The sequence below is a fragment of the Scatophagus argus genome, chromosome 21, assembly GCF_020382885.2.
Source record: "Scatophagus argus isolate fScaArg1 chromosome 21, fScaArg1.pri, whole genome shotgun sequence".
In the NCBI taxonomy this organism is placed as follows: domain Eukaryota; kingdom Metazoa; phylum Chordata; class Actinopteri; family Scatophagidae; genus Scatophagus; species Scatophagus argus.
Window position 1 is genome coordinate 13,212,171 of NC_058513.1, and position 26,753 is coordinate 13,238,923.

General features: G+C 39.9%; 2 protein-coding genes across 3 annotated transcripts in view; both read right to left on the minus strand.

The window, feature by feature from the left end:
- LOC124052919 (testican-2-like) overlaps window positions 1-12,914 on the minus strand; it is a 40,196-nt gene extending 27,282 nt beyond the window's left edge. For both annotated transcript variants that reach the window (XM_046377712.1, XM_046377711.1), the window contains exon 1: window positions 12,621-12,914. In XM_046377712.1, the coding sequence (XP_046233668.1) occupies window positions 12,621-12,797 (177 nt within the window). In that variant the 5' untranslated portion in view covers window positions 12,798-12,914. The remainder of the gene's footprint in view (window positions 1-12,620) is intronic.
- A 2,789-nt stretch (window positions 12,915-15,703) lies between these two features.
- Window positions 15,704-26,697, minus strand: ascc1 (activating signal cointegrator 1 complex subunit 1). The gene is made up of 11 exons (XM_046377005.1): window positions 26,396-26,697; window positions 26,150-26,252; window positions 25,957-26,054; window positions 25,693-25,871; window positions 25,435-25,568; window positions 24,673-24,792; window positions 24,433-24,557; window positions 23,834-23,907; window positions 22,471-22,615; window positions 15,861-15,933; window positions 15,704-15,814 (listed from the first exon to the last, which is right to left on the minus strand). The coding sequence occupies exons 1-9, from the start codon at window positions 26,508-26,510 to the stop codon at window positions 22,499-22,501; spliced, it is 1,065 nt and encodes a 354-aa protein (XP_046232961.1). The 5' UTR covers window positions 26,511-26,697; the 3' UTR covers window positions 15,704-15,814; window positions 15,861-15,933; window positions 22,471-22,498.
- Window positions 26,698-26,753: the final 56 nt, after the last annotated feature.

The following is a 26,753-nucleotide window of genomic DNA, read 5'->3' on the forward strand; positions in this document are numbered from 1 at the left end:
CCGCTGAATTTAACTTTCAGTCCTCTGCCAACAAACTTCATCCAGTCCTTACAGAACTTCTTACATAACACACTTGGATGAGACCAATGAAACAAACATAAACATTGACATAAAACTCCATAGGCCAACTTCATGTGAGCTTTTCTTTTGGGTGGGTTTATGTATAACTATATTTAGTTTGATGATGATTTGGATGCAGATGCAGATGGATCCAGACGGATTTCTGGATGTTGCTGAACTAATGCAGACACACGCATTTCAAAAGTTTTAGATCGAAAAACTCTGCTTTTCAAATGAAGTCCCTCTGTCTCAGGGCAATAACTGTGAGCTTCATCTTCCACAATATTCCTTATTGATATTCTGAAGATGATATTTGCAGTGAAGACATCACTTAAGCAGCAGGATATGAGTTAGAGGTTAAATGGTGATCTGGACATTTTGAATTTCTTCCAGTTGTCATTTATCCAGCTTCTAGAAATCATTTGTCTGGCAGTGACCGGATAAGCACAGGCTGATGAATGGACTGGTGAACCAGGTCATGTCTGTAATGGACGAAGAGCTGTGAGAGACTTTCCTCAGCTGATTGCTCTGCTCTGGGCCAGGGCAGTTTCGTCCTGTCAGATCACTAAGGTGTGTCTGGCTCTCTGACTGGCAGGACATTGCCAGCTCATCATTTTCCCACCCTCCATTTGCACAGTAATGTGCTTTGCCTGATTAGTATAGCCAAATTATCTTAGTCTCCCTGCATACTTTAAATGGCTGCAAAAGGGGACACCTGTGGAGGGCGTCGTGAATCTACACTCTGCCCTCCGTGTCTCTGTAGTTACCAAGGAGCAGCGGGAGTGCATCTAGCTTTTGCTGTGTAATTATGGCACCCCGATTGAGCATGCTGGGGCCTGAGTCGTAGAGGTAATGTCTCGCTCTGTTTGTATCCCGCCGTCTTTGAAAACGACAGAGAAATGGCAGAGACACTAATGGCACGGACCAACCACAGAATGAACCACTTAGAAATGCATTAGAGTGTTCCAAAATGATACAGTGTGTCTTTCGAGCTGAGCCCACTGGCTTTGGAGTAGCAAAACATTGCATTTACACTCAAACATCAGGCAGGGAACACACAAAAACAGCCAAAGACATGTTTTCACATCTTTGATTCCACAGTCCAACTTGTGTGGTCCCTATGCCTGTACAAAGAAACAATCCCTCGCTTTATTTCTATTGAACCATGACAGGTCTATGATTTCTCCACCATATTTGCTCTGACAGACTCTGACGTGATAAATGACTGTATTACACAGTGATTTAGGTGATGACATGCTGTGTATATGAAAGAGGCAGGGGATTTTTCACCACACTCCATGGATAAAATAAGAAAACCATAGAGAATATTTGGTGTGTCTTGGTGAGAACATTATGAGATTAAGTCACAGCACAGCAACACAGAGCTGAATCAAATTGATCATCTGAGCCGGAGTGCTTTGGGGCCTGCAGGCGAAGGACACATGTTGTTTCACAAGGTAAGATGCCTGCCTGCAATGCAGTGCAGTATGGAGCACAATCTGCAGCCATCTCTGCACACTGAAGGGCACGTCTTTCTCGCCTGAGCCGCGAAGTAGCCAACTGTCAAGTGTGCATCCATCTGAGACATTCGCAGTGTGCTGAAATGCAGAAACAATCAGGCTGAAGGGGGAGTTTGGCTCTTGCCAAAGAATGCAGATGATTTAACTAACTGGCAACAACACTTTCTATTGAGTCACAGGGTGGCTTATGAGTAGTTAACATAAAAGGGGTCTTTTTCAAGCTGAAACAAGAGTCTTAAAACATTAAGACCCTCTGACATGCATTTTTTCTGCTGATATGCAGCCTTCAGCTAATAAGAGTGCATTTCAGGAAGTTACATCACAGGAATGAACCTTTTCCATTCTTAGGAGCCTTTTAACAGTGGTCTCCAAATCACTGATGAAGTGACACATCAAACAGTGTCTGCGTTCACTTTGCTGTAGCAGACTCTGTAGTTGAATCAAGGCATTGCATGCTCTGAGAGATGCAATAATTGGAGAGAAGGAGGAGGAAGACGGCACAAATGCAGAAAAATGGATTCTGCTGGACCCCGTTGCTGAGCCAAGCAGAACCCTGGAGTCTCTGCAGCATCTTATTGCACCCTCCCCCATTTGCAAAACAAAGAAGCAGAAAGAGAAGAGGCGAGCCTTCAGGTTGAGCTCCAAACAGATGCCCCAGGGAGCTCGCAGCTTATGCAGAGCCGTCTTTACTGTGCTGAACGATGCTGCTTCTGCATACAATAGTAGCAGAAAAAAAAGCATGTCACAAGCTGATGCATGTAGCTCCACGGAAACAAAAATACCTGATGCCAGGGTACTATTTTCACTTTGTACTAGCTAGACTCATCAGTTCTGAGCTGCAAAAGGCTATCAGCATACGTAAATAGATGAATGAGCTTAAATCTTGTTTGGTGCTGGATACTTATCTGCTGCAGGAAACTTAAATCAATATCGAATGTGATGAAGGCTGAAGAAATAAAATCCTCTCCAACAGACTCTAACAAACTGACTTTGTTGCCTTGGAGAAAAAAAAAAGACACAAAAAGACTACCTAAAACACAAGCTCCATGAATTTGTTATTGCAGAGTTTTGACTGATTTGGAAATTGCAGGATTAAACCACAGAATGTATAAAATATGGACAGAGCTCCTGGGTCTGGAAATTGAAGACAACACTGAAGTGACTAAATCATGCATTTTTTTCTAATGGCCAGCAGGGGCGAATCCACTGGTTTCAAAAAGAAGTCAATTTGTATGGCAGCTTATGATAAAATTAGCTTACTTTTACTTGATTTATCACCTCAGTACACAATTTCTTAACGGGTTTATGGTCTCAGTCAGTAGTTTCAAATCGTTTTCAATTCAAGGGTCAATAGGTTTTTTATTCTTATTTGAACAGTTTACAGTAACAGTGAACAGTGAAATGCGACAGCGTTCCTCCGTACCATGTGCTACACTAGGATTTAAAAAAAATATACACACTGTACATAGTGCAAACCGAGATGCACGGGACATGTAGTGCACAAGGACTGTGCAGACTACACACACAGCATAAATAAAGCAGGATGTGCTTTGAGGTGTGGCTACCTTGGCACAGTCAAGTCGCTAACACAGGGTGTCGTCAGGTTCTCGGTCAGATCCAGTCAGGACAGAGATGTAGCAATGAGTGTCCTCCCAGCTCAACTCTATCTTCTAACACACACCGTTCGCAAGTGTTTTTAAAACTATGAAACTATGTATTTGTGATTTGTGTTTTTAAAGATTTATGTCTTCGGTAGAAACCAAAGGGATTGAGGTTGAATGCCACAGTCAGAGTAAGAAAGTAGGGAAGCACTGAGAGGTATTGGTGTTGAACTTTTCTTATCATTCTGTAGAGAAGAAAAAATACATACATAACGCCAGACTTCTCCTTTAACCCGGCTGATCTGACTTGTTGACCAGAGCGTCGTCGTAACCATTTGAGACTGCTGTAGTGTTCTGTCAGAATTGTACCACCAGCTATCTGTGTCTGTGATTTTCACCGTATTTGCTCTTTCCAAAATTTCAATGGCTGTTTAAATTAATTAGATTCCTGTGACAAGTCCACTGAAGCTATAGAACTCTCTTAGAAGTGTCAGACACATGCCTTTTGAAAACAGCAGCATGGTTAAGAGAAGATAATGATGATAACCATTCCAGTTGAAATGCCGCAGGGATCTTCATGAGACATCTCACAGGGAGTAGCTAAGTTAAATATGCTAGCTGGCTGATTACATTTAATTCCCCCCGTCTGCCATGGCAATGAGAACAAATTGGGTTGTTGTGGCTGCTGATAATGCTAATCTCCCACTGTGGCAGCGGGATATTACAGTAAAACAGGGAGCCACATTGAGATGTCAAGTTATGGCTTCAGGAAGGACTACATCACGCATAAATGAGATTCTGTCTGGTTCTTTCAACTGAGAAAAAAGCTATTAGCGCTTTAGTTCTGCACCCTATCCCTTCTATATGATTTGCTTGATTAAGGTCATTTCAATATGACTTTTTAGAGTATCCGTTACCCTGCCAACTCGACAAATTAACAGTCTCTGTCTCTCTCCCACACACACACACACACACATATATATATCCGCCACAAGCCACACATACTAAATACAGCTTGTACACAGACAGGAACACAGTCCCTTCCAAGCATGTCCTTGACACCTCCCTCTTGCTGTGACAGTTAATATAGAGAGGAGGCTCAGCTCTACTTGCTCCTCAATACGCAGCCATGGGACAAGCCAAAGATGAACACTCGCCCGTCTCATGCAACGCTGAAATCAAACATATAGAAGATAGTAGAAGAGTCTGATTCTCCCCAAGCAAGACCAGTTTTTTTTGTAGCTGCCTGGCCTAATTGTACAGTACATGCCCTGCTGTTTCAACAGTGAGTGATTTGTGGCCTAAAGCAAAGAATCTATCAATGCCAGGTTGAACCTGAGCACCTTGCATTATTACACCATGTGTTACTGAACATAAGCAATATGGCCGTGTTCGCTCAGACGATGTGTTTAGTGCAGCTCAGTCCGAGACAATCCATAACAATGATGGTGGCCCCAAACACGCATCTATCAAAAACACCTGAGGCAGACCCCAATATATTCAGGACAGCATTTTTCTACAGCCTAAATATATTTCCACCTGCCTGATATATGCACAGCTATGTTTGCAGGGTTGTTTTTTTTTTCAGGTTTAATATTTTCCACTCAAATAACAGGTCCCATGACTGCAGCTTTACTGGAGAGTGATTTCAGCAGGTGAAGCAGATTCTAAAGTGTTTACCCAGTGAAGGGTAAACTGAGATTTCTGCCTTGTGTCTGTGAGCGATAACAATAAAGGTCATTGCAGATAAACAGATAGGAATGTCATTGTTGTCAAGTGGTGGATGAATTTCCAAATGACAATAAATACAGATGGATTTCTTATCATCAGGTTCCTTATGTTTGTAATTTTAGAATGTGTGGCAAAATGCATTTCTAAGGGAAGAGCCCTAGCCAGATTCAGTGAATTGAACTGCAAAGAAAGGCCAATTATCTCTTCTCAAACCTAAATTTTTTTGAACCACACTGAATATATCTCAGATACACAGAGCATTAAATTGCAAGTGAAAAGTACTTCAGAAAATATTCACAGTCTGGCTTACAAGCAATGTCAAGAGGGTTGAGTTACCCTTACAAATAACTTACCAGAAAGGACGAGACGAGGAGTCTGTTACCACTCAGATCAAATACTACACAAAAAATTTGTGTGTTTAGTATATCTCAACAACTGGTTGGATTGTTGGATTGGAATATAAACCTTTCTCAGGATGAGCTGTACTAACTTTAAAGATTCCTTAACTTTTCTTTTAGCACCATCATCAGGTCAAATTTTTAATTTGTTCAACACTTTGATTTGACCAAATACTGTACCTGTGACATCAGTCTCTCAGTTGTGCTTTCTGCTTAGTGCTAAGAAGAAAATGGGACAGCTAGCATGGCAAACAGTATCTAAACATTGTGAGCATGTTAGCATGCTGATGTTAGCATGTAGTACAGCTTCACAGAGCTGGTAGCGTGGCTATGGACTCCTCTCTTCTTTTCTTTAGATCTTTTACTTATATGCAGTTACAGGCAACTGTCAATGAAAATGATTATTTTTTTATCTTTCTTGCCTCTCTGTGGACCCCGGAAGTTATAGAAAATACACTGACAGAAGCAAAAGGGTTCCTGTAAACAATAAAAACCCAACATTGTCTCAGTTTCTATCAATGACTCACAAAAGCTGCGATACAGTTCTGTTTGTTTGTTATAAAGTTTGATTCATTGATTGAGCGCTTAGTGTGCCATCATGCCAGCCTTGAATGAAGACAGACACACATGAGCAGAGTGGCAGCTTTTATCGCTGTGCCTGCAGCAAGGCATAGAGGAGCTTCACGAGTACAGAGACAACTCTCAGGCAGATGCCACTATAAATAATGCATGAACAATAGAGCCAATAGAAGAACCTTGGAACTGCTAATTATTCAGCCCGACATTTCAGCAACTCACAGAGAACTTAACAACTAGACAAGATGGAATACAGGCCGTTAATAGGCTGAAGTAGTAGGTGCAGCGAAGCTCCATTATGAAACACATTCATTTACACATACTGTCCAATCACAACATGTAACTTCCTCACACTCAGCCATAAAAAAAAGGGATTTAACATGTTTGCGCAAGCTGTGGAACACGGCTTTGCTTATGAAAAACCCTTCCTGCTGTTCAAGGCTGCCATCTCAGTGTTTCCTTTGCTTTTCTGCAGTGCATATATTGCTTTCCAAGGAGCAGAGCTTTTCTACAGGAGCCCCGACACGAAACATCTTCTCCACTCAATTAGGAGTCACCCACGGTTGTGTTGGGAAGCCAACAGGATCTTCTTTCTTCTCTGTTTCCACTGTGAATCGTATCTGAGCAGTCCAAACACTTGCAGCAAATCCCCTTTGGCACTCACCTCCAGGAAAAGACATGCATGGTAATGACAACAGGACAAGAATGTGTCTCTTTCCACCACTTTTGCCATTTTGATCTCATTAGTGTGCAATGGGAAGATTTTCACAGACAGTTGATTTGATAGCGTGATCTTCAGATTCACACAGCAGCGGAAATACAGATAACTATTAGCTCATTTAACTGTTATGGTTAATTTTCAACTCCCACACTGTCATTCACTTTTAATTGGAAATAGGCCTCATTATCATATTTTCTACAATTGTATACTGTCCTCTTCCTCTAATTTTTCATATCCGTAATTACACTGGCTGTTAGTGGTGGAACATAAATCCTGTGGGAGGCTAATAAATGGCTGAGGTTGATGACAGGAGCAGAAAAATCCACAGCTGGCAGCGTCTCTTTGAGTTAAGTAAAAGAGCTCAATGTCACTTAGGAGGCAACAGCATCATGTTCAGCGGAAAAATACAATGAACCCTGGTCTAGCATTAATCTAAGAGCTCTCAAAGAGGAGCTGTGTTGATATAAGATCAGTGGCCAGGCCATCACCATCATCTCACCCACAGCAGCATGGATAAATGACTCTGATCCTTAGCTGGATGAAGCATCAGGTTGCTTATTAAAGCTGAATTGGTTCATCTAACATGCTTGCGGTCCCTCTGTGCTGTCATAAAAAGTGCTTATATGTCACTGTGGCTAAAGTGTGGTGACCCAGTCGGTTGATTATGGTATAGTCAATCAAGAGAAAAATAATAGTCTTACTAATCAGTTGACTAAAGTCTAAAAAATGGCAAAATGTTGTCTAATTCCAATTTATTAAAAGTGAGGATCTAAATGTGTTCCAAATGTGCAAGATGACAATGCTTGTATCCGGGAATCCGGGATACGCTTCACTGTTGTACAGTGGGAGGTGGAGACACGTTGTCTATCTTAACATATGTCAATGGTAACGAATGCTAGCATGCTAACATGGTGATCATCATAAACATTTCATTGGCTAAAGAATGTCAGTATATGTGAACATGTTAGCATGCTGACCTTAGCAGTATTCTAAAAGCACTTCTAAAGTTAAGACTCACAGAGCTGCTGGTCTGGTTTTTTGTTTGTTTGTTTGTTTGTTCGTTTGTTTGTTTTTTTTGTACATTTTCGAATTGAAACAACCAATATCTTAATCAACAACAAAAATAACTATTACTGGCAGACCTGAAGCTATACGTGTAGCTTTACAGTGTTTTTACAAATTACAGTTATTTTCTCTTTCACCCTTTCTTCATATATTCCTTCCTGAATATTAAACATGCAGATTTAAGCCCACTGAGAGGCTTGGGTAAGATGTAGGGAACCACTCATTGTTATGTAATTACTGCATTTGTCATTGTCCTAAATTAAATTAATTCATAAGAACCAATAATGCTAATGGCCACTCATATTTTTGCTTCACTCTGTGCTAATCTTAGCATTCACAAGACCCCAGGAGCCATTTACCTGAGAAAGATGTAGCAATTTTCCCTCATTAAAAATGTAGCTGGCAGTGGAGCAGGTGCAAACCTTAAAACAGCCCTCTGTGGTTGGCTGAAAGGCTGCACAGCTACTTAATGAGTTCCCTCTTTGCACGGCTCAGAGCAAATGGGAGAATCTGGCCGTGAATGAACAGAACAGTATTGTTCACATGAGCAGTGGCCTAAGCTTCCACTGAGCAGATCCACCCAAACACACCAGAATGCAAAGTGGAACTTGTGTTGAGATGAAAAAAAAACCAAAACACAATAAGCAGTTAAAGCAGTTTTTAACTGATGAGCTGATTCAGGAGGATGCAATCAGCTAATTACAGCCAAGCTTCATTTGTGGGCATATGTAATCTGTTGGTCAGCTTTGTGTGACTGAATTACGTGTAAATGCAAATGTGGGGAAATCGACGTACATTTGGAGATGTGATATGATGTCTTGACACTTGCAGGTTGTCATGATTACAGCTTCAGCACTGATGCCAGTCATAATGGAGCTTGTACAACATACTGTAACCTGCTGTGGATTATCCCGACACCTCCTGCCTCTGCAGCTGTTGGTCTCATTGTTCTTCCTTTCAACATTGCCTCATTATGTCTCTGTGCTGGATAATCATATGTACACTGGTCCGGTTTGAATGCCAGTCCAATCAATCAAGCCAGCGTCACTGTTTTATAAAGCCATGGCAATTTTTTTTTCTACACGTTTTCATTTAGATGCAGTATGAATATTCCCATTTGCTGTGTTCACACCACCTGCTTGCCAAGACAGCTAGTAAACAAATACGACCCGTTTATATTTCATATGGTGTAGGCCTATCTGACTGTCACCGTACAGCAGAAAATAGTCCTATTTGAGCAGAACCAAACCAGCTTGGCTGATAGTCTCTTTATTGTGATTGATGAGATTTACATGAAGAGGTGGGAATAAGAAAGACCACAAGCCCTCCTCATGTTAGGCCATCAAAACTGGTTTAATTCATAATGAGCCAAATCTTCATAACCACTAGCCACTCATGATCATGTTGTACAAGATTTTTTTTTAACAGCAAAGTGAAATACTAACTAAAATATTGAAGCAGCCTACACACACGAGGCAGTTAGCTTAGAGACAGCTGAACTGCTAGTGGCATCGATTCCCTTTCTTGCTCTTGGCAAGAAATGGAATTTTCCAAAATGTTGAACTAATTCTTTAATATAGAAATATAAGACAAGGTCTTGAAGATAATGCACTTTGACTGCCTGTATTTCCTTTTAAATCAACAATGTAAAAATATAAACTATCCTTGCTTTTAATTATGCATTTACTGTGGCCTTACAGATCCCCTAACCCCGACCCTTATCCTCACCTAAACCCTAACCTTAACCACTGACCCAAAAATCATCTTTTTCCTGGCTTTTGTCCCTAATTGGACAAACTGTCACCAGTTAACTCATCTTTTCTCTTAAATGTGTCCTTGAAAGTAGTCTAAGGCAAAAACACTCACACACTGTAGCTATAAAATGTACCCTAACTGTGTCTTTTTCATCATTTATGGTATGGTCAGCAGATTAATAAAACCTCAATGGAACTGATCAACAGATTTGTTTTTACTTTGACATTTAAGAAACTTTCTCTAATGATAAACTGTAGAAAAGCCTAATTAATCCACTGGGATTCAAAGTTCTACAACAACAGCAAGACGAGTGAGTACCAATTACAGATGCTGGTAGTAAAATAATTAGCTGATTAATCAGTTTGTCAATCGAGGAATCTAATTTAAAGCTTACATTTAGTCATTTGGCAGATCCAAGCCACAGCTGATCAAGGAGAAGCTTCTCAATTGAGAGGATTTTCTGTTTTCACAGAGTTATATCATAAAGAATTTAAATTCAGTGTCTTTTGATTATGGACTGTTGGTTGGACTTTAAAATCTTAAAAATGTGACAACATTTTTCACATTTTTCTAATGTTTTAAACAATCTAGTTGTCAGTTAGTCGAATCCCTGTAGACTACAGTACATAGGGTGTCCTTGTAGAGTATATGCTATAACACTGCTTTATGCATATTACTAAAAAGCCCAACATTAATAGCTCTTATGTCACCACACTGAATCATACATTAACTTTTTTGGGGATTTAATTACATGAGGTGGAGATTACTGACAATATTTTGTCAGTACTGACAATATTTTGTGTGCGTCAAAGTCACCATAAAGATACAATTTCAATGGTTGGAAGATGCATCGAATACCCACCTTCTACAAATTTAAAACAAAGGGCAATGTGGGTGTACATCCCCCAAACATGCCACCAAAGGCTCTAAAGAAAGGCCCCATCCCTCCCTTCCTGTTCACCTCTTCTGTCAGTCAAGCACAGATACAATTAGACAGGTGAGGCAAAAAATAATTTTCTATTTTCACTTTTTACACAACAGTACTAATTTGCAATTCAATTACAAATTCTCCAACTAGCTTTCTATGTCCTCGGGGGCCCAGGGCAGCGGAACACACACCTGCATGCCACCAACCATGGTTCAAATTAACACAGCCACTGTCTGGCAGATATTGATAAGACTATCTTTCTGCACCGAAATTTCTCAGCAACGACATCAAACGACTGTCCGATTGTCAAGGTGGAGGCTTGGATCCAAGCCGTTGCTAATGGACTGTTCCTCAGAGATCCCTCACGCCAACTGATGATAAAAACAGTTTCGATCTCAAATATCATTTAAAGCTGTGTTATCAATGCAATTCCTTGGTCTTACTTAAAAACATTATTCCAAAGAGTTGCATTCAGTGAGGCATACAAAGTTTAAAGTTTGAGGAAAACAAGATTGGCACTTGATGCCCTGAGGTGGTCTATCAGTATCGAGTGGGAAAAAGTTGGATCCAGCTCAGCTCTAACTTTATTTATCTTGACTTGAAACCCACAACCCCCAGAATATGTAAAGCATATGCAAAAAGTGCTCCACACAAGTTACAGAATAATATAATGCCTGGTGTACATCCAGCCATCATTATCCCACCCAGTCCTCTGAAACAAGATCCCAGTCACTACCAACCAGCACTAAATAATAAGGTCAGGAGACTCATCCTCAACATTTAACAGTTACATGCCATGAGAGAAAACAAGTCTCACCTGTTAGACCTGGACTGGTACATGAAGATTTGTGATACCGAGGTAGCTATTCCTGTACCATCTCTGTTTGTGACAGGACATTATGGGCAATGGTGCAAATTCCTGAGCAGGATTTTACATAACTTTGATTTATCAGCGATATAGTTTGGATTAACCAAGAAAACAGACACTCCCTTTTGGCCATTTTATGCAGTAATGAATTTTTGTGTCATAATATACGTCATATTGCTATATCATAATGTACCCTGATTTTTTTTTTTTTTAATCACTATCACCCACTCATTAACTGTGGGTTTGTTGTCACAAAATGTCAGTGTTTGTGTCAGCTTTCTCAGGTTGACTATATGGGATTCAAATAGTTTATTAGGTGACTTAAACCTTGTGATTAGACCTTGTGGTCAAGAATATTTTATTTCCAATAAATCCACTGATTATATTCTTAGTTAATACATTTTTCTCTTAATCTATGAAATATCAAAAGATTCAAAATGCTGAAAGATATTCAGTTAGCTTTCATGTATGACAAAGAAAAGCAGCAAATTTCAGAAGCTTGAGCTATAAAAACTGTAAATTCATTTTCAGTCATTCAACTAATTCTTTCAGCTCTAATTGCGATTTGACCACATTTAGTTTTGTAGGAGATTCATATTGTTTGTAAAGTGATACATACATTTATTATCTACGTCTAGTGAATAGTCCTTGTGACATGGCCGAACAGACTACAACAAAGCTGCCCTGAATTACATCTGGACAAAAAAAATGTGTGAATGTGAAATTCTCGTTCCCTTACACATGTTATTTACGACATAAGGAACACACTGATGTCTTGCTGTGTGGGTTTTCAGTCTCAAAGCCCTGGAAGCCTCCTAACTGGGAGCCCTACATTTTACGTGCAATATGGCAGATCGATGGGTATTGATCACTGACTACAGACACTGTTCAAAATATCACATTTACCCAGAAGGAGCTTGGAAATGGCTTTTGAGACTTGGGCTAATGTCATGGATTTCCTTTGAGTTGTATTTCATTCACTCTAAGAAGGTCCATACATAAAAACGTCAATTAAGAGCAGTAAAAATGCATCATAAAATAGCAGCATGCTTGGCACGTCAGCCAATTAAAAGGGCTGTCAGTGGATGAAATACCATGAGAAAATACCTCATCAAAAACAAAAGAGAAAATAAAATAAAACGTGAAACTATCAATCATTTCATGAGGCACGCACGTGCATTTGCAATCTGTGCACACAGACACGGTGTGATTTCTTAACTATTCTTTGATTTCTTGCACTAACTGTTCACACTGCGTGCATGTGCACTTCAGAGCGACAGCGAACTGTGCGCAAAAGCACCTGAGAAAACCACCCGCGTTACCTCCACAGCCTCAGCATGTCGAGGTAAGGCTACGACAACAGCGCTTGTATAATTACACTAAAACACATCACTCACGTCTCTGAAGCGATTCCAGTGTTTAATCTTACGGCTGTACTGGGAGATGGTTGACAGCCATTGCTCATCTTCCATGAAATTCCCGGCTTTTCCTTCCTCTTTCCCACTTTTCACGTCCACCTGGAGCGAGAAGCCCACCAGCAGCCACAGGCAAGCGACGGTACGCACAACAACCATGTTGCTCAGGCAGTTTGGTCTGGGATGTTATCTCCTCCTGCTGCTGCTGTTGTCCTCTTGCCAAGAATCCACATACAAGACTGCTGCTGCTGCTGCTGCTTCAACAGACTGGATGGAAACAGGAGAGAGAGGAGAGGGGAGAGAGGAGAGGTAGGGAGAGATGGGAGGGAGGGAGGGAGGGAGGGAGGGAGTTCAATCAAATTCTACACTAATCATTTATTTCTGCTTACTTGGTTTCGTTATTTCAGCGTCTCTTTTTTGTTTTCTTTTTGTAAGCAGCAAACACACACGCACACACACACTCGGAAATCACACTGCAAATGAATCATACAAGTGGAACATTGCTGTACTGATGATCAGTCAGGTTTTATTTATGTATTAACATGCTTTTGGAAACACACCAGTGTCTGTCTGATATTTATGCCAATACGGCTCTATAGCAGAGCCAGGCAGTGATATGAGCGAGTCAATTAAATAATAAACCTGGAAGAAATGTGAGAAATGCTGGAAAAGTGCTGGCTAATGCCATAAGGCAGTGGTGTCCAAAGTGGGGCTCCACAGACTGCTGAGGGTCACCCAGGGACTCTCAAGTGTCCTCAGGGAAACTGAGGTTATCTTCAACTTAAAATGAGCTCCATTTCGTTCTTAATTTGTTCATTAGCAGCAAAGAGAGTAAATGTGTTAGTTACTCAGCTCGGCTTTGTCTGTATCATGGTTGGCTGCTTTAACTTACAGCAACACCACACAACCTTGTCTCCTGGAAATGATGTTTACATGGAACTAATACGTAACAGCAAACATGTTTGTTTCTCTGGAAATTCAATAATTCCTGATACTAAATACTGAAAGCAACTTATCATTGTGTTATATATTTTTTTTCTACCGGTTGTTAAAGTACATAAAATGGTGATCATTATAACCGAAGAAAGAGAGAAGAAACTTCCCTCATTTGTATTACATAAGTACTACATCACACAGAAATTTCTTGATGTCTTATGTGGATGTCCTCAATAAATCAACCTCGAGTCCTTGACAAAAACTTAAAACAGTCTTTCATGGGTGTGAACACAATAATGTAAGAATGAGTCTGTGTCATTTAAGAGGCTAAACGTAATATATGTGAACTGCTGCTGCGGTGCTACTTTTCCTTAAACAATCTGTGACCTACACAGTTTTGCTGTACCTGCACATCATTTTAAGTCTGCCGACGTTATTCCTGCTGCTCCCCAAAGTCTCTCTCTCTCCCTCTGCTCTCCATTTCATCCCTCCTGAAGATAAACATAATCCAGCGCCCTGCTCAGACTCATTTGAGTTTAAGGTTACCAATATTGGCTGAGCCCGAGTGGCCAGGGGTAGGATCATATTCCCGGGATGCCGCTTAGTTGGCCGAACTGACTCTGACACTGGCATCAAAATAGTTGATGTGGCAAATGCGGGCTTTTCCTGAGTGTGCAGAGCTTCAGAACTGGGAAGCAAGGGCAGCAGGAGAAGTGTCCCGCAGCGTCAGCCAGCTGTGCACATCAGCATTGCGTGGTGCTGGACATGATGTGTTAATCAAGAGTCAAGTCGTCAGTCACGTCGAGATAAGGATGAACGTGCTGCGGATTGATGGCCACACAGCTGAACTGGCTTGCTCAGAAGCGTTTAAAGACTGTGTTCCACTTTGCATCATTAGTCTTTAAAGATTGTTTGAGATGGTATTGGGAAGCCTGTCTGTCGACTGTGGCAGAGAGAGTCTCCTCAGGGACTCCTACACGTGTAAGAACGGCAACAGCACAGCACAAAGATGAAAGCTTTGAGTGGGTTATTTTTTAACGACCTAACTTTTAGGGATGAGAAGACTCTAAGGATCTGTTTCCTTTTTAATTGCAGAGAGCTCTTCTGCTCCATCGATATCTGAAGTCACTGCATGGTGACCAGGATCCCTGAAGGGCTAGTAATCACAGAAAACCATTTTTATACGTACTGTACATGTGGGACAGGCAAAAAATGATTCTCTAGCTTGTCTGTGTTTTACTGATGACATTCAATTCCTCAAAACAGATTAATAAGTTCAGCTACGAGCTGGTCATCTCTTTAAATACAACAGTCACAACCACAGATCACCGCCTAAATGTTCAATTTAGATCACACCTGGTTATTGGGAACGCCCTGATAAATGGATTCACTTCTCAATTTACTAAGTGAGAATTTGTGCCTCCCAGCTAGTCTTGATCACAGTGGAGAATAACCTCAGACGAGATGAAATTAAGTCACATTTTAACACCTCAGATGGTCTTGTTGGCATCCAGCTACAAGTCTCCTGCCCCTCTGAGGCAGGCGACCTGAGAAATGGGGAACCACACTAGATTTAAAAAGCCAAGCTCAATCAGCTACTTATCTTTACTGCTAATCCTGGTATTAAGGCTTAAGTTGATTTTATTCATTAATTTTTGTATCGCCTGATTGAACTTGTACATGTTGTCAAAGGCAGAAATGTGCAGACTCTTATATTTTAAACACGAAAGCAGCTCCAAACAACTTGCTTAACACCCTCTTCTCTACATGTCAGAGCCACGCTATGGAAGAGTGCTTTTAATTGTAAAGAGATTAACTGATGTCATCAGTTCCACTTCTTCCTTTCTAGGCAGATGTTGATAAAGTTATCTATCCTGTTCACCAAGCATCTTCAGCTTACACGAAAGGAGTTAAGGGTGAAAAAAAAAGCTTATTTGAATTACATCAGACAACACTGAAAGCAGCAAAATATAAAGGGTTATTCATCTACAAACGTGTAATCTTTTTCTGTCTCGCAAGGCCCGACAAGAACTGGTCTGCTTACTGTGGTCGTACATATTCTCATTTGATCTAACAAAGGTGTGAGGACAGCCTCAGGAATTCCTGGTACACAATTAACCGAAACAGGTCATGGATGGATGCTTTACATTTATTTATTCCTGCCAAATAAAAACAGAATGTTAAAATGAAGAACATCCTGCCACCGTGAGAGAAAACACAACCCAAACAGATGCTAATTTTCCCAAGTGATTTAAACAAAAGATTCAACAACACTTCGCTGCGAGTCCATTCGTGTTCCCCATCTGATGGTTTCTTCTCCGGCCAGAACGCTTTCCATCCTGCCGACTTCATCGATCACCTGAAACACATGAACGGCGATCAATAAAAAACATCCTAGGACTGCAACTAAAAAAAATCTCTATTGATTACATTTCTGATGAATTAATACATTATTTATTTAGATAAAATGTCAGAAAGCAGTGAAAAATCAAAGTCCAAGATGATATCATCATGATAACTTGTTTTGCTGAAAAACATGGCCAAAGTAAAAGGCTTAAATGATCAGTGGAGTGACAATCCGTCCATCAGTTCAGTGATCAGTGATTTAGTATCACTGATGCAAAGTTAAAACATTTGATCCTGATCATCATCTTAAAGATATGCCTTAATTTTTAAATTAAATTTTGAAACTGTACTTCACATACCTGTTTTATTTTCCTTTATGACCAAAAGCAGAAAACTGTGGCTTCCTCAGCTTAAGATATCATCTAATATTGATCGCAGGACCTTGAATTAAATCGAATCAAAATCATATTGTGGCAGACTTTGTGACATCAGCAAAACTATCATTGTCTAAAGAATGGATATAATCTTGTATCATGAGGGAACTGGTGACTTAAACCCTCATAAACGACAGTGACTATTGTCGATTCAATTTCTCAAATAATAGAATAATCTACTACTAAAGCACTCTGCAGCCACCCTGACACTACAAGCAGTTCATATTCAAATGCCCACATAATGTCAGAAAATGTGAGACGACACCCTGTATATTTTAAATTTTAATTTACTTAGTCAGTAAATCAAGGCAAAGACAGCAGAAACACTAACAGTAAACTTAAAATGTTAATGGTTTAAGCATAATGTGCTGCATCAGATATGTAACAACGTTTACTCTCCTATTATTGTAACTTCCTTTTTTTTATTGTTTTGTAAATATTGTGCATGTTTCATCCATATGCTGTTATTTTTGACTACAAGCCTGCACATTAAAGCATAAAATATTTATGGCACGACAAACACAATAATAAATTCTGCTACTGCATTTCTCCTCCAACAGCTGCAAGATGTTTGTTTGTGAGGCAGTCACTGCCTGTGATAGGTGCTGCCACAGAAAAATGCACATGAAAAGGGAAAAAGTGGCCTGAAAGTAAGTTCCTGGATAGTAGAACCATCAAAAGAAGTTATTTTAAAAGTTGAGGAGAGAATAAACCATGTTGAGAGGCATTTAATAAGTAATCTCAAGTGACTTACAGCTGTAAGTGGAGCTGCTATAAACGCGTATAGATCTAATTCAATTGGATTCAAACTGGGTCACACAGCTATTAAAAGTGCAAAGTTAGTTGAGAGCAGTCTGACAGCAGTTCGCTGTAGCCAGGAAAGTACTGCTGGTGGCTGCTGTTTTGCACTGCGGGGCAGCTGCAGCAGGGGTGGAAGAGAGTGCAGCACCTTTTTCAATTAAATGTACACAACAGATAGAGCGGCTCAGTCTCAGTAGATGATTTATTTTTAGTTTAAATCCCCATCAATTTCACTCAGCATTATAGCGATAAGAAACAGCGTCAAGTGCTGCATGAAGGGATTTCACACTTCAACACTTTGGAGTGGACGGATAAAATATTTGAATGTAAGTCAGGAGAAAGTTTACAGCACTGAATCTCAACTTATGTACATTAAGTCAAAATTGATCATCTGAGCCTTCTTGTTGAAAAAAATTAATCCAGAGACAGAAAAGATTTTATTCCATCATTTATGTATTTGAAATTTCATCAGTTATGTAGCATCTATCAGCTAATTGCTTTTGTTTTTGCTACATTTTACTGCTATGGTTCACTCTCACCGCTGTGGGTCATTTCAAGTCACCGTAGGCTGTATTTTCCCCTGATAAACCCATGTATGTTCAACACTAAAGAGAAGGATAACAAACTTAGTAACTAACTAGTGAAGGTAGCAGAAACTTTAGCAGCTAAACAAATGGATATTTCTGTCAGGAGCTGGTGGAGAACAAAAACAGAGCTAAAAACAGAATGACTATTGGGTTTGTATTTGACAAGTAGCAACAAACAAAATGACAAAACAAGTGAGCTCACCTTTAGTTCTGTTAAACTATTATTGGTAATTTTCAATGTTTCTGACACCATATAGATTGAACAGTTATTTGAAAAAGGAATAGAGGTTAATCAATGATGAAATTTTGTTAAGGCCTGATTTTAAAGTTTTATTTTGGACATCAACAGGAGCTCTGAATGACTTCCTGTGGTTCAAACACACTTGGCTTTGTGTCTCTCTTCCCCGTGTGAAAGCCTCCAGCAGTAAACAGACGTGGACAGCTGCAGGCAGCCTCCACACTCAGCACTTCGAATGATAAAGAGCTGCTGCAGGGATCACCTGCCTTCTTGCTGGAGACACAGATTAGACATTTCAAATACTCTTTTCTTGGCTGTCCATCAAGGCCGCCCGTGCCCATTAGTGACAGAGTGATTAGTGTGAAATTCAAACGGCGGTGACATTCAACCGGAGAGTCACATTCAACATAAAGGAAAAATCAAAGGAAGGCACGCTGTCATATTTCACCACTAAGCACAGCCAATCTGAAAGATTCTTTGTCTAGCAGGATCATTTATAGATCATCTGCGTACCTTCTTGTGCATTGTTTGATCAATCAAAAGACCTTCATAAAACAAACTTAATGATTCAAACTTGTTAACGGGAAAAACATGACACCAAGAGTGTGATGTTGCCTACTGAAATGTCATCTCAGTGCTTCCCTTGCTGTCAAGTTGATCCTTTCTGCTAACTGAATTGGGTTCAAAGTATTCGTTTCTATCGCTCTGTTAACATGCACCTGATCAACATTCGTGCTTTAAGACCAACATAGGTAAAACTCACCTCACATGACCTAAAGAGTAATTGGGTGGTTAATCAGTTTCCTGTGTGTTAATAATTACTCCAAGTATGCAAATCAAATATATCTACTATATTAAAAAGGTCACGTCTGTCAAACATTTTTCCCAAGCAGATGTTAATGCCAGCTCTCCTAAGTGAAAGCTTAATTTCTAATTATACTTTGAAAAATTGCATAGCGCGATTCTGAATATCAAAACCCAAATTGTGCAAAATAGTTTGACACTGATCAAATAAGACCCATTTCAAACAGCCTCTGCATGAGAACGTGGCTACTTTGAAATCTGACATGAAATTAAATTAAATGCAAATTGAACTGGGGCCTAAACAATACTTGGTTGAGATAACACAAGACTTCAGTCACCAAACATGATATGAATTCTCATAACTGAAAGGTTCAGTGTAAGTCTGGTGTTATCAAAGGCATTTCATTGCTTTCCCATCTTTTGAAAAATGACAGCGTTTCCTTTCTATACAGGAAAGATAAATGAGTTGGAAAATAAGTTTTTAATCAACTGATTTCACATGGCAAAGGCTTGTTTTCAGTGGGTGTACTGAACCGGTCTTCTAAACATACAGCCTGTGTGACTCATCAGTGGATGTAAACAAGCACATGTCTGGCACACGTGGCTGCAAAGACAAAAACTGTTTAACATTTTAATTGAAACGCAGCTCCTGTGTCACCTCAGATCTTCAGCAATAAGGACGCAGATCCACAGAGGAAACAAATCTGGAGTAACACAAGCAGACACTGAGGTCTCATTTATCCGGCTTATTGAAAGGGACACATGCTAGTCTCGAAATCTCAAGGGTCACGTTGGAAGTTTCCACAGCAGGAAGCACAGAGATGACTAATTAGGGCGAGAGATGTGACGGGAACAGAAAAATATAAGCATCCTCACCCACACACATACGACTTGTCAACAGTGAATCCAATTCACGATCCTAACCTTGATGATTTTAGATGGTGATCGATCTTGAAGGCATCATCGTCGATCAGAGATTGTGATATTCATGTCTTCTTACTTCTTCCCCATACAGACTTCAGTTGGGCGGGCCACCCAGCTATATTAACAGCCACCAAAGTATATTTGGTGACCTATTTGAGAGATCAATGCCATCTGCAATCGATTAATATCCGACAATCTCTCCTCACTCTCTCACCTTCTGCTGCGCAAATGGAAATGCACGTGAAAAAAGTAGGTTGTCCATAAACGCTAAAATAAGATGAAACATTAAGAAGGAAGTAATGCAAAATATTCTGTTCTAACACCATCAAGCCCTAATCCAATATGTTCCTGGAATATGCAGCAGAATCGAACATCTCATGCTGAAACAATGACAAATTAAATGCCACAAGTGTGTGAGACTGTCTGGGTGAAGTATGTTCCTTCACATGTGTTTTCAGTGCCATCATTACTGAGGACATCTGCCCAACGCATCTTTAATCATGTCCCTGCCAAAAGAAACAATCATCCTCTTCTTTCACCCCCTCTGTGTGCTTATGAGCGATAGCATTAGCAATTCCCAAAACCCCCACTGTATCTGCTACCTGAAAGTGATGTTATGTTGGATGTGTACTCCTAACTCACTAACAAGCACACTCTCAGGAGTCAGGGAGTGGCTAATTAGACTTCTTTCCTAAGTCCAAAAAGGCACATTTTATGTCCCAGTCAATGCATGGACAGTTCAGCTGGCTGACACAATTTGCATGTCCCTAGCTAATGGCGTCTGTTGACATGGCTCCAGGAGGACAGGAGGGGAAAAAAAAAAAGAAAGAAAGAAGATAAGTCACGCCACCGCTGAAATGGGAGGGTGGACAGCATGGGATGGCAGAGCTGACAAACAGAAAGCACCCTCAGTTTTCATCAGTGTAACTTTTGGCCATTCTGCGATCGCCCTCCTGCATGCCAAGCAGAGAGTATCGAAAGCTGAGGGGAGGGCTGAACAAAAGAGCAAGTAAAAGCATGGTAAAAGCAAGTGGCCGAGCTCTGCGTCCAATGTCTGTATTCACAGACACACTCGACAGACGGGAGTGGGAACAAGGTTGTGGTTCGTGTGGGAAGGGCACTGATAAAAAAGCTCAGACTGGTGTAATAAATCATGTCAGTGATGCATAAACACATTCATGAGGCAGTGAGATGAAAGGAAGTGGATAATACTTGTTTCTGACTTCCAACAGTGAGTAGATGAGGCCAGATTAAGGTGAAAGTCAACCAGAATGCAGAGAAAGCTATGAAAGCTTTTTTTGTTGTTTTTTTAAGTTTTATTTAGATTTATTTTGACCCTATTTTTCTGACTTTTCTTTGTCAGTTTCATATTTACTGAATCATGAAAGTGATTGTTGAAAGTGAAAGTCTCACAATCTGCTGGTTAAGTCTAAGCTTCTTACAACAGTGCAGCTTGGGTTTGCTGAAGTAACTTTGGTCAACACTTTCAGCTCTTATGTTTGAGAGGTAAGACTGTGCAGAAAGACTGCTTGAATTATTAAGAACAGGCCGTTTATACTGACTTCCAGCCTTTCAAAGTCTATTATTAAATGGATTATATTTCTACTTTTGTTAACAATTTTTGATTCAGGCATAAACGAGGCAAAGCTAATTGTAACTACCTTATGTACCATTGGGAGGTTAAAACAATAACAGTATGTCAGAGTATTTCAGTTACCGGTAATCACATATTTTCTACATACAATCTTAAATTATATCCAATATATAAAAGAAGTGGAGCCAAAAGAACAGTATTTGCCCCTGAAATGTAGTGGAGTAGAAGTATAAAGTAACAAATCATATTAAATGGATACAATGTGATTCAACAATAGGTTACAACACAACTCTGAAGACAACCCAATCCTAGCGCAAGACTGAGCTAAATCCAGAGACCCACTCTTATCTGAATTTCTATCAGCTGCAATATAATTTCATGCACAAAGTCAATCATCTTTGAGACGCTCCTCCTGCTGTTTTGGAGGCTGTCCTGGCACCCTCAGTGGGCAATTGGCTGACATGGGAGGCTCATCAGCTGATTAAGCTCACGCAGGCTGTTAGGCTATAAAAGATGGGCCCATGGGTTCACTGTCTGGCAGCTGGCATCTGCTCTGCATTATCATCTTTTGGTTTGTTTTGACTTAAATATTAATAAACATTTCTTGTTTTATGTAAAATCTCTTTCACGGACTCTCTACTTGTCACATTCCCTGGGCCAATCTGTGACAATCTGCTCTCCTACGGCAAAAAACACAAGTCTTGAAAAAGTAAATGATTCTGCTTTCAAAATCCAGACAAAAGTATTTAGTGGTGTTAAGTTTCTCCACGTACTCTTCTGATATCCTCTTCTATTAAAATGCATTTTGTCTCATTTACTTTGATGTTGTCTGACTCAGATTCCCTGAGAGAAGCACTCGTCTGGAGACTGAAGTACAAAAACTTGACTAGTTACAGCATTTCAGAGAGGTTTGCGATGCATGCGTCTACTTCTGACTGAGCTTTAGTCCTCAGCTTCAATCACTCTGTGCTCTGATCATTTCATTTTTCTCCTGAAACTGTTCCCAAGTGGTTTTAGAAAACAAAGAGTTTAGCTCAGATACAGGGGTTAACTACTCAAATAAAACCCTCCGCTGCCACCTGCTGGACAACAGCATCAAGTCTTCTTCAATGATCTGCTATTCCACAAACTCATTACTATTATTATAATTTCCTCTTTAATTTCCCACCTCAGAATACGCTCAGTCAAGGTGATTCTCACTGGAAGGTGATGCTCCCTGCAGAGGTGTAGTAACCTGTACAATCAGCCGAATATCTCTGGGACAACAGGACGGTATTCAGCTCAAACTCTCCAAAATGATGAGCGCCAAATTTCTGCAATGAAAACAGCAAAAGAATGTAATAAAAACCTCAGCAAAAACATTGGTATAGATTATTTTGCATCACAATGAATCCACATCCCCAATAACAAAGCACTTAATAATTCAGAAAAGTTAGCTGTCAGTCACAAACATGGTGTTACCATGGTTATGGCCAAACCAACACTTCACTAAGCACTCGCTGTCATTTTCATAGAAAAAAAGGTCAAGGAGGTTGTTATTTAAACAAAGACCAGAGAGGGAAGGAAGGAGTTTTTTAATATGCAGTTTCATCTGTCACATTTCATTTGTCACTCAAAGAAACTACATCTAAATATTACATTTATTCCACCAAAACTCTCCTCTTTGTGCCACATATGCAGATTCTTTTTTCTCATAAGTAACAGCTTTAATCAATACAATCTTTAGCTTAAAACATTTTTAGCACCCTACGCTTAAGTATTTGTAGTTAAATGTTAGTTTAACTACAAATACTGTCTAGTTAAAAAAAAAAAATCATAATTCTGAGTTTTTATGTTCTTGAAGATAAGTCTTAAATGACCAGGATGTAACTAGTTTGTGACCTACATCAAAGAACATTTGTCTTACAATTTTTATTGGAATCACATGCAGTGTTGTTGTTCATAATGTAAGAGGTCAATCAGTTCCACCCACAGGTGGCTAAATGTCTAATTATTGTAATTATTATTATTCTTGTTATTGTAGCTTTTCTGGGAACATAATCATTCAGTACCAGCCTGAAATCATAACATCTTTTGCTTGTTACTTGTTGATGGCACTGAGTCTGTCCCTGAAAAGAACCTGATTATCCTGTTCCTCCCATAAGACCGAAATGTCTCTATTTTAAAACCCATTAAAATAGCAAGTTTTAACGTCCCAATGAGATTCCAAACGCTGTGGGAGTGTCAGCCACAGTTGAATTTGCAGATAGTGTTGCATCAGTGCAGGCGCCTAAATACACTGATCATGAGCTTGCTCATTTCCACATCTTATAGTAGAATTATTTTTCAAATTGTAACCAAAAATGATAAGAAAAAGGGTATGAAGCTGACTTGAAATGTATTGAACAAAATTTTAAACAGGCCTATATTTGTGTTTTTCACTGAGATTATTGCTAAAAACAGCTAAAAAATCCTCATGTGTGAGCACAAGCCTGAATGTTTGCAGCTCAGCAGTATTCAAAAGGGACAGACAGGAGTAAATTTCCTCTAACCTGTAATATGTTTCTGGCATCAAAAGCCTCTCTTTCACTCATGGTTTGTCTTCCTGGGCCGTCCCTGTCTTCAACTGGAAAAACACCAGAGTGACAAAGTGATGTGAATATAGTTAATCCTTTGAGCAAAGAAACATGTTCACAGGGTGCTTAAGTTGACAATAAAGGTCCTTTAGTTTGTGAAACAGAGACTAGTGAAAAGAAAAAAAACACTGTATTGTAATAGGATTCATCTGCATGCTGGCAAACATTGTCAGCAGTGACACAGCCCCTCACTTGTGCTGTGTTGTTGGTCAGCTCAGTACAAATTAGAGAACTGGGGCTGGACTTTATCCACGGCTAAAATGAATGAAGCCATTGTCAGAGCACTTGCAAAACACGCTGCTTGGTGCACGTAAACAGAGCTGTGGCCAAACAGAAAACTAGCTGCCTCATGATTATATTCTGAAATTTGTTGTTGGAATTGTTCAAGTTTCAGCTTTGTCGGCACTGCAGTTCAGGTCTGAGCCAAAAGATAAGGAGGGGACATTGGCAAACAGGATAAGGGCATGAGCTACCAATGTGCTGCTTAGCACACCATATGTGTGTAATGTCTTTACCTGTGGAATCCTTCCTGAACAGAGTGTTCATCACGGTGCCGTGCAGCTTCACTCTGTCCCACTCTTTGACCATCAGTCCTGCTGACACAAAGTGCTCCACCAGCCGGTCCGCAATCACCTGCAACCTGAAGACCAGCGACGTTTAAAAAGATTTCATCAGAGTAAAAACTTTTAGATTTTTAGGTGTCAGTTTTACAGATTTATTCAGTTTTTCATAAGATTTGTTACTGATCCACTCACTTGTCAGATCTGTCTTTCACATTGACTTTGGCATACAAGACGTCCACCATGGCTGGGTCATCATTCATGTACTCTATACCTGTCACCTCTAGTGGCAGAGGTTTTCCTTCTGTGAGGTCCCTGGTGGCAGCAAAAAGCAGTTTGCAGTGAGTCACCTGGCACATCAGATTTCCAAATCAGGGTTACCATCAGAATTTAATATTATCTTTTTTCTGTATGTTGTTTTCAGACATCAAACCTAATCTACACACACTCATTAGTTAGTGAAGAACAAGGCTGGTGTTATTCTATATTTTCCTATTGTCAAAAAATTGTATTAATAGAAATGTATTCATTTCTGAGTACTATGCAACTCACCCAGCCTATTTGTGGCCCTAAGCCCAGAGTCCCATCAATAAAAATGAAGGCCTTAATCTTTTTGGGTCACGGACATATGCTTTCATTTAAAAAAAAAAAAAAAAAGAAGCTCAATAATATACAACTACAATTAGAGCCTGTAGCTTTTAGCGAACATTAGTCAAACAGCAATAAACATTGCATTTGTTGATGACCTATTTTCTGCCTTGAATTAGGCGTGCTGGTGAGTATTTACAGCAGCAGAATGGTGTATAAGAATAAACTACAGTCTATCATTGTAATGAGGGAACATGTCTCCCAGTGCAACAGCGTGGCTGATCGATGTGTGTGTCTATGGCACAAAGGACTAAGTAACATCTGAAATTAAGTCTGTGTGTCGTTATACAGTTAAAATCTGGTGCATACCTCATGGAATTTTGACACTCTTGAAGGGCCTCACATGCTTTTCTCACTTCCATGTCATTTAAAAGAGACAAGGTGCCAATTGTCAGGTGAAGCTTTGCAGGGTTTTGAAAGATGCTTTCCTCCACTCCATGATCCTACACATCAGACAACATCGAAATGTGAATGCAAAGTTTATCAATGACATAATGTCCTGATGATCTTAAACAATACATGCCCACATGCCCATGTCATGTATATTTACGTTTTTTTCTACAGTACCTGTGAACACTGTTGTAACACCTCTTTTTTAAATTTCAGGAATCCTTCTTGAATTTTGGGATCATTCAGAGGGAACGACAGGAAGTGCGTGAAAGGCTGCTTTTTACGGAAACTCTCAACGAGTAGCTCAACTCGTGTGACTGCAGATGACACTGCAGCCCTATGAGAACCTGTGATGACTGTCAGGCAAAGGAAGAAAGTCAAGAAAACATTTTGTTTCTGAGAGTACTCTCTAACATGTATTATGATGCTCTTTTTCCTCACCGACTTGACCTTCCACTCCTTGTTTTGGGATGCTGATAGATGTCTTTGTATCAAACTCCAGACGTCTGCGTGTATCTCCTTTTTTCCCAATGATGTATCTGTAGAACAATTTAGCAGACAAAGAAACACAGGCCCTCATTATACATCTTAGAAGTAAAACACTGCATGCATTTTAAAGTTTTAGACAACTCACTTGTATAGAACACTTGGGACATCAATGGCACACCGGAATCCTTTATCAGTCTGTTCAATGCAGTAGGAATCACAGGTTTCATCTTCTGCAAGGTATTCACTCTCTTAAAGGGTAAACCACCAACATATAAATATATTATTGCTTGCCCTTCAAGACACTGTGAAAACAGGCTGGCAGCACAGTCTTAGACTTTATACAAATAACTATAATAGATGAGAAGTTCATCCCTAACGGGAGTCAACCTACCTGGTGGTCCCGTGTAGGAGAAGTTTTCTTCTTCCTCATACTGTTCCTCTTTAATGATATTCCTTCGGTATATTCTTCCTTTTATATTGATAAGTGATGGACGTAAAACCTCCATGTTAACTAGCTTACGTTAGCTAAACCGAAGCTAATCTAACTACATAGATAAATATTCCGATAGCTCGCTAGCTGTTTAACTGGTGTTAATTAGCCTGTATATAGCTTTTTAAAAAACTTATTTAGCCGATGCTAGCTACTTGCTCACAGTATATTAGTTGACGTTGACGGTTCCCTTTCCCTGCTTTACGGCACACGGTGGGGGAGCGCAATTAATGTTTAGTAGATCTACAACCGAAAATGA

Coding starts and splice junctions, on each gene's coding strand:
- ascc1 (XM_046377005.1), bottom strand. CDS start 26,510: ATGGAGGTTTTACGTCCATCACTTATCAATATAAAAGGAAGAATATAC. Junction 25,872..25,956: donor AGGAGTGGAAGGTCAAGTCG/GTGAGGAAAAAG, acceptor TTTGCCTGACAG/TCATCACAGGTTCTCATAGG. Junction 23,908..24,432: donor GTTCAGGAAGGATTCCACAG/GTAAAGACATTA, acceptor GTGTTTTTCCAG/TTGAAGACAGGGACGGCCCA.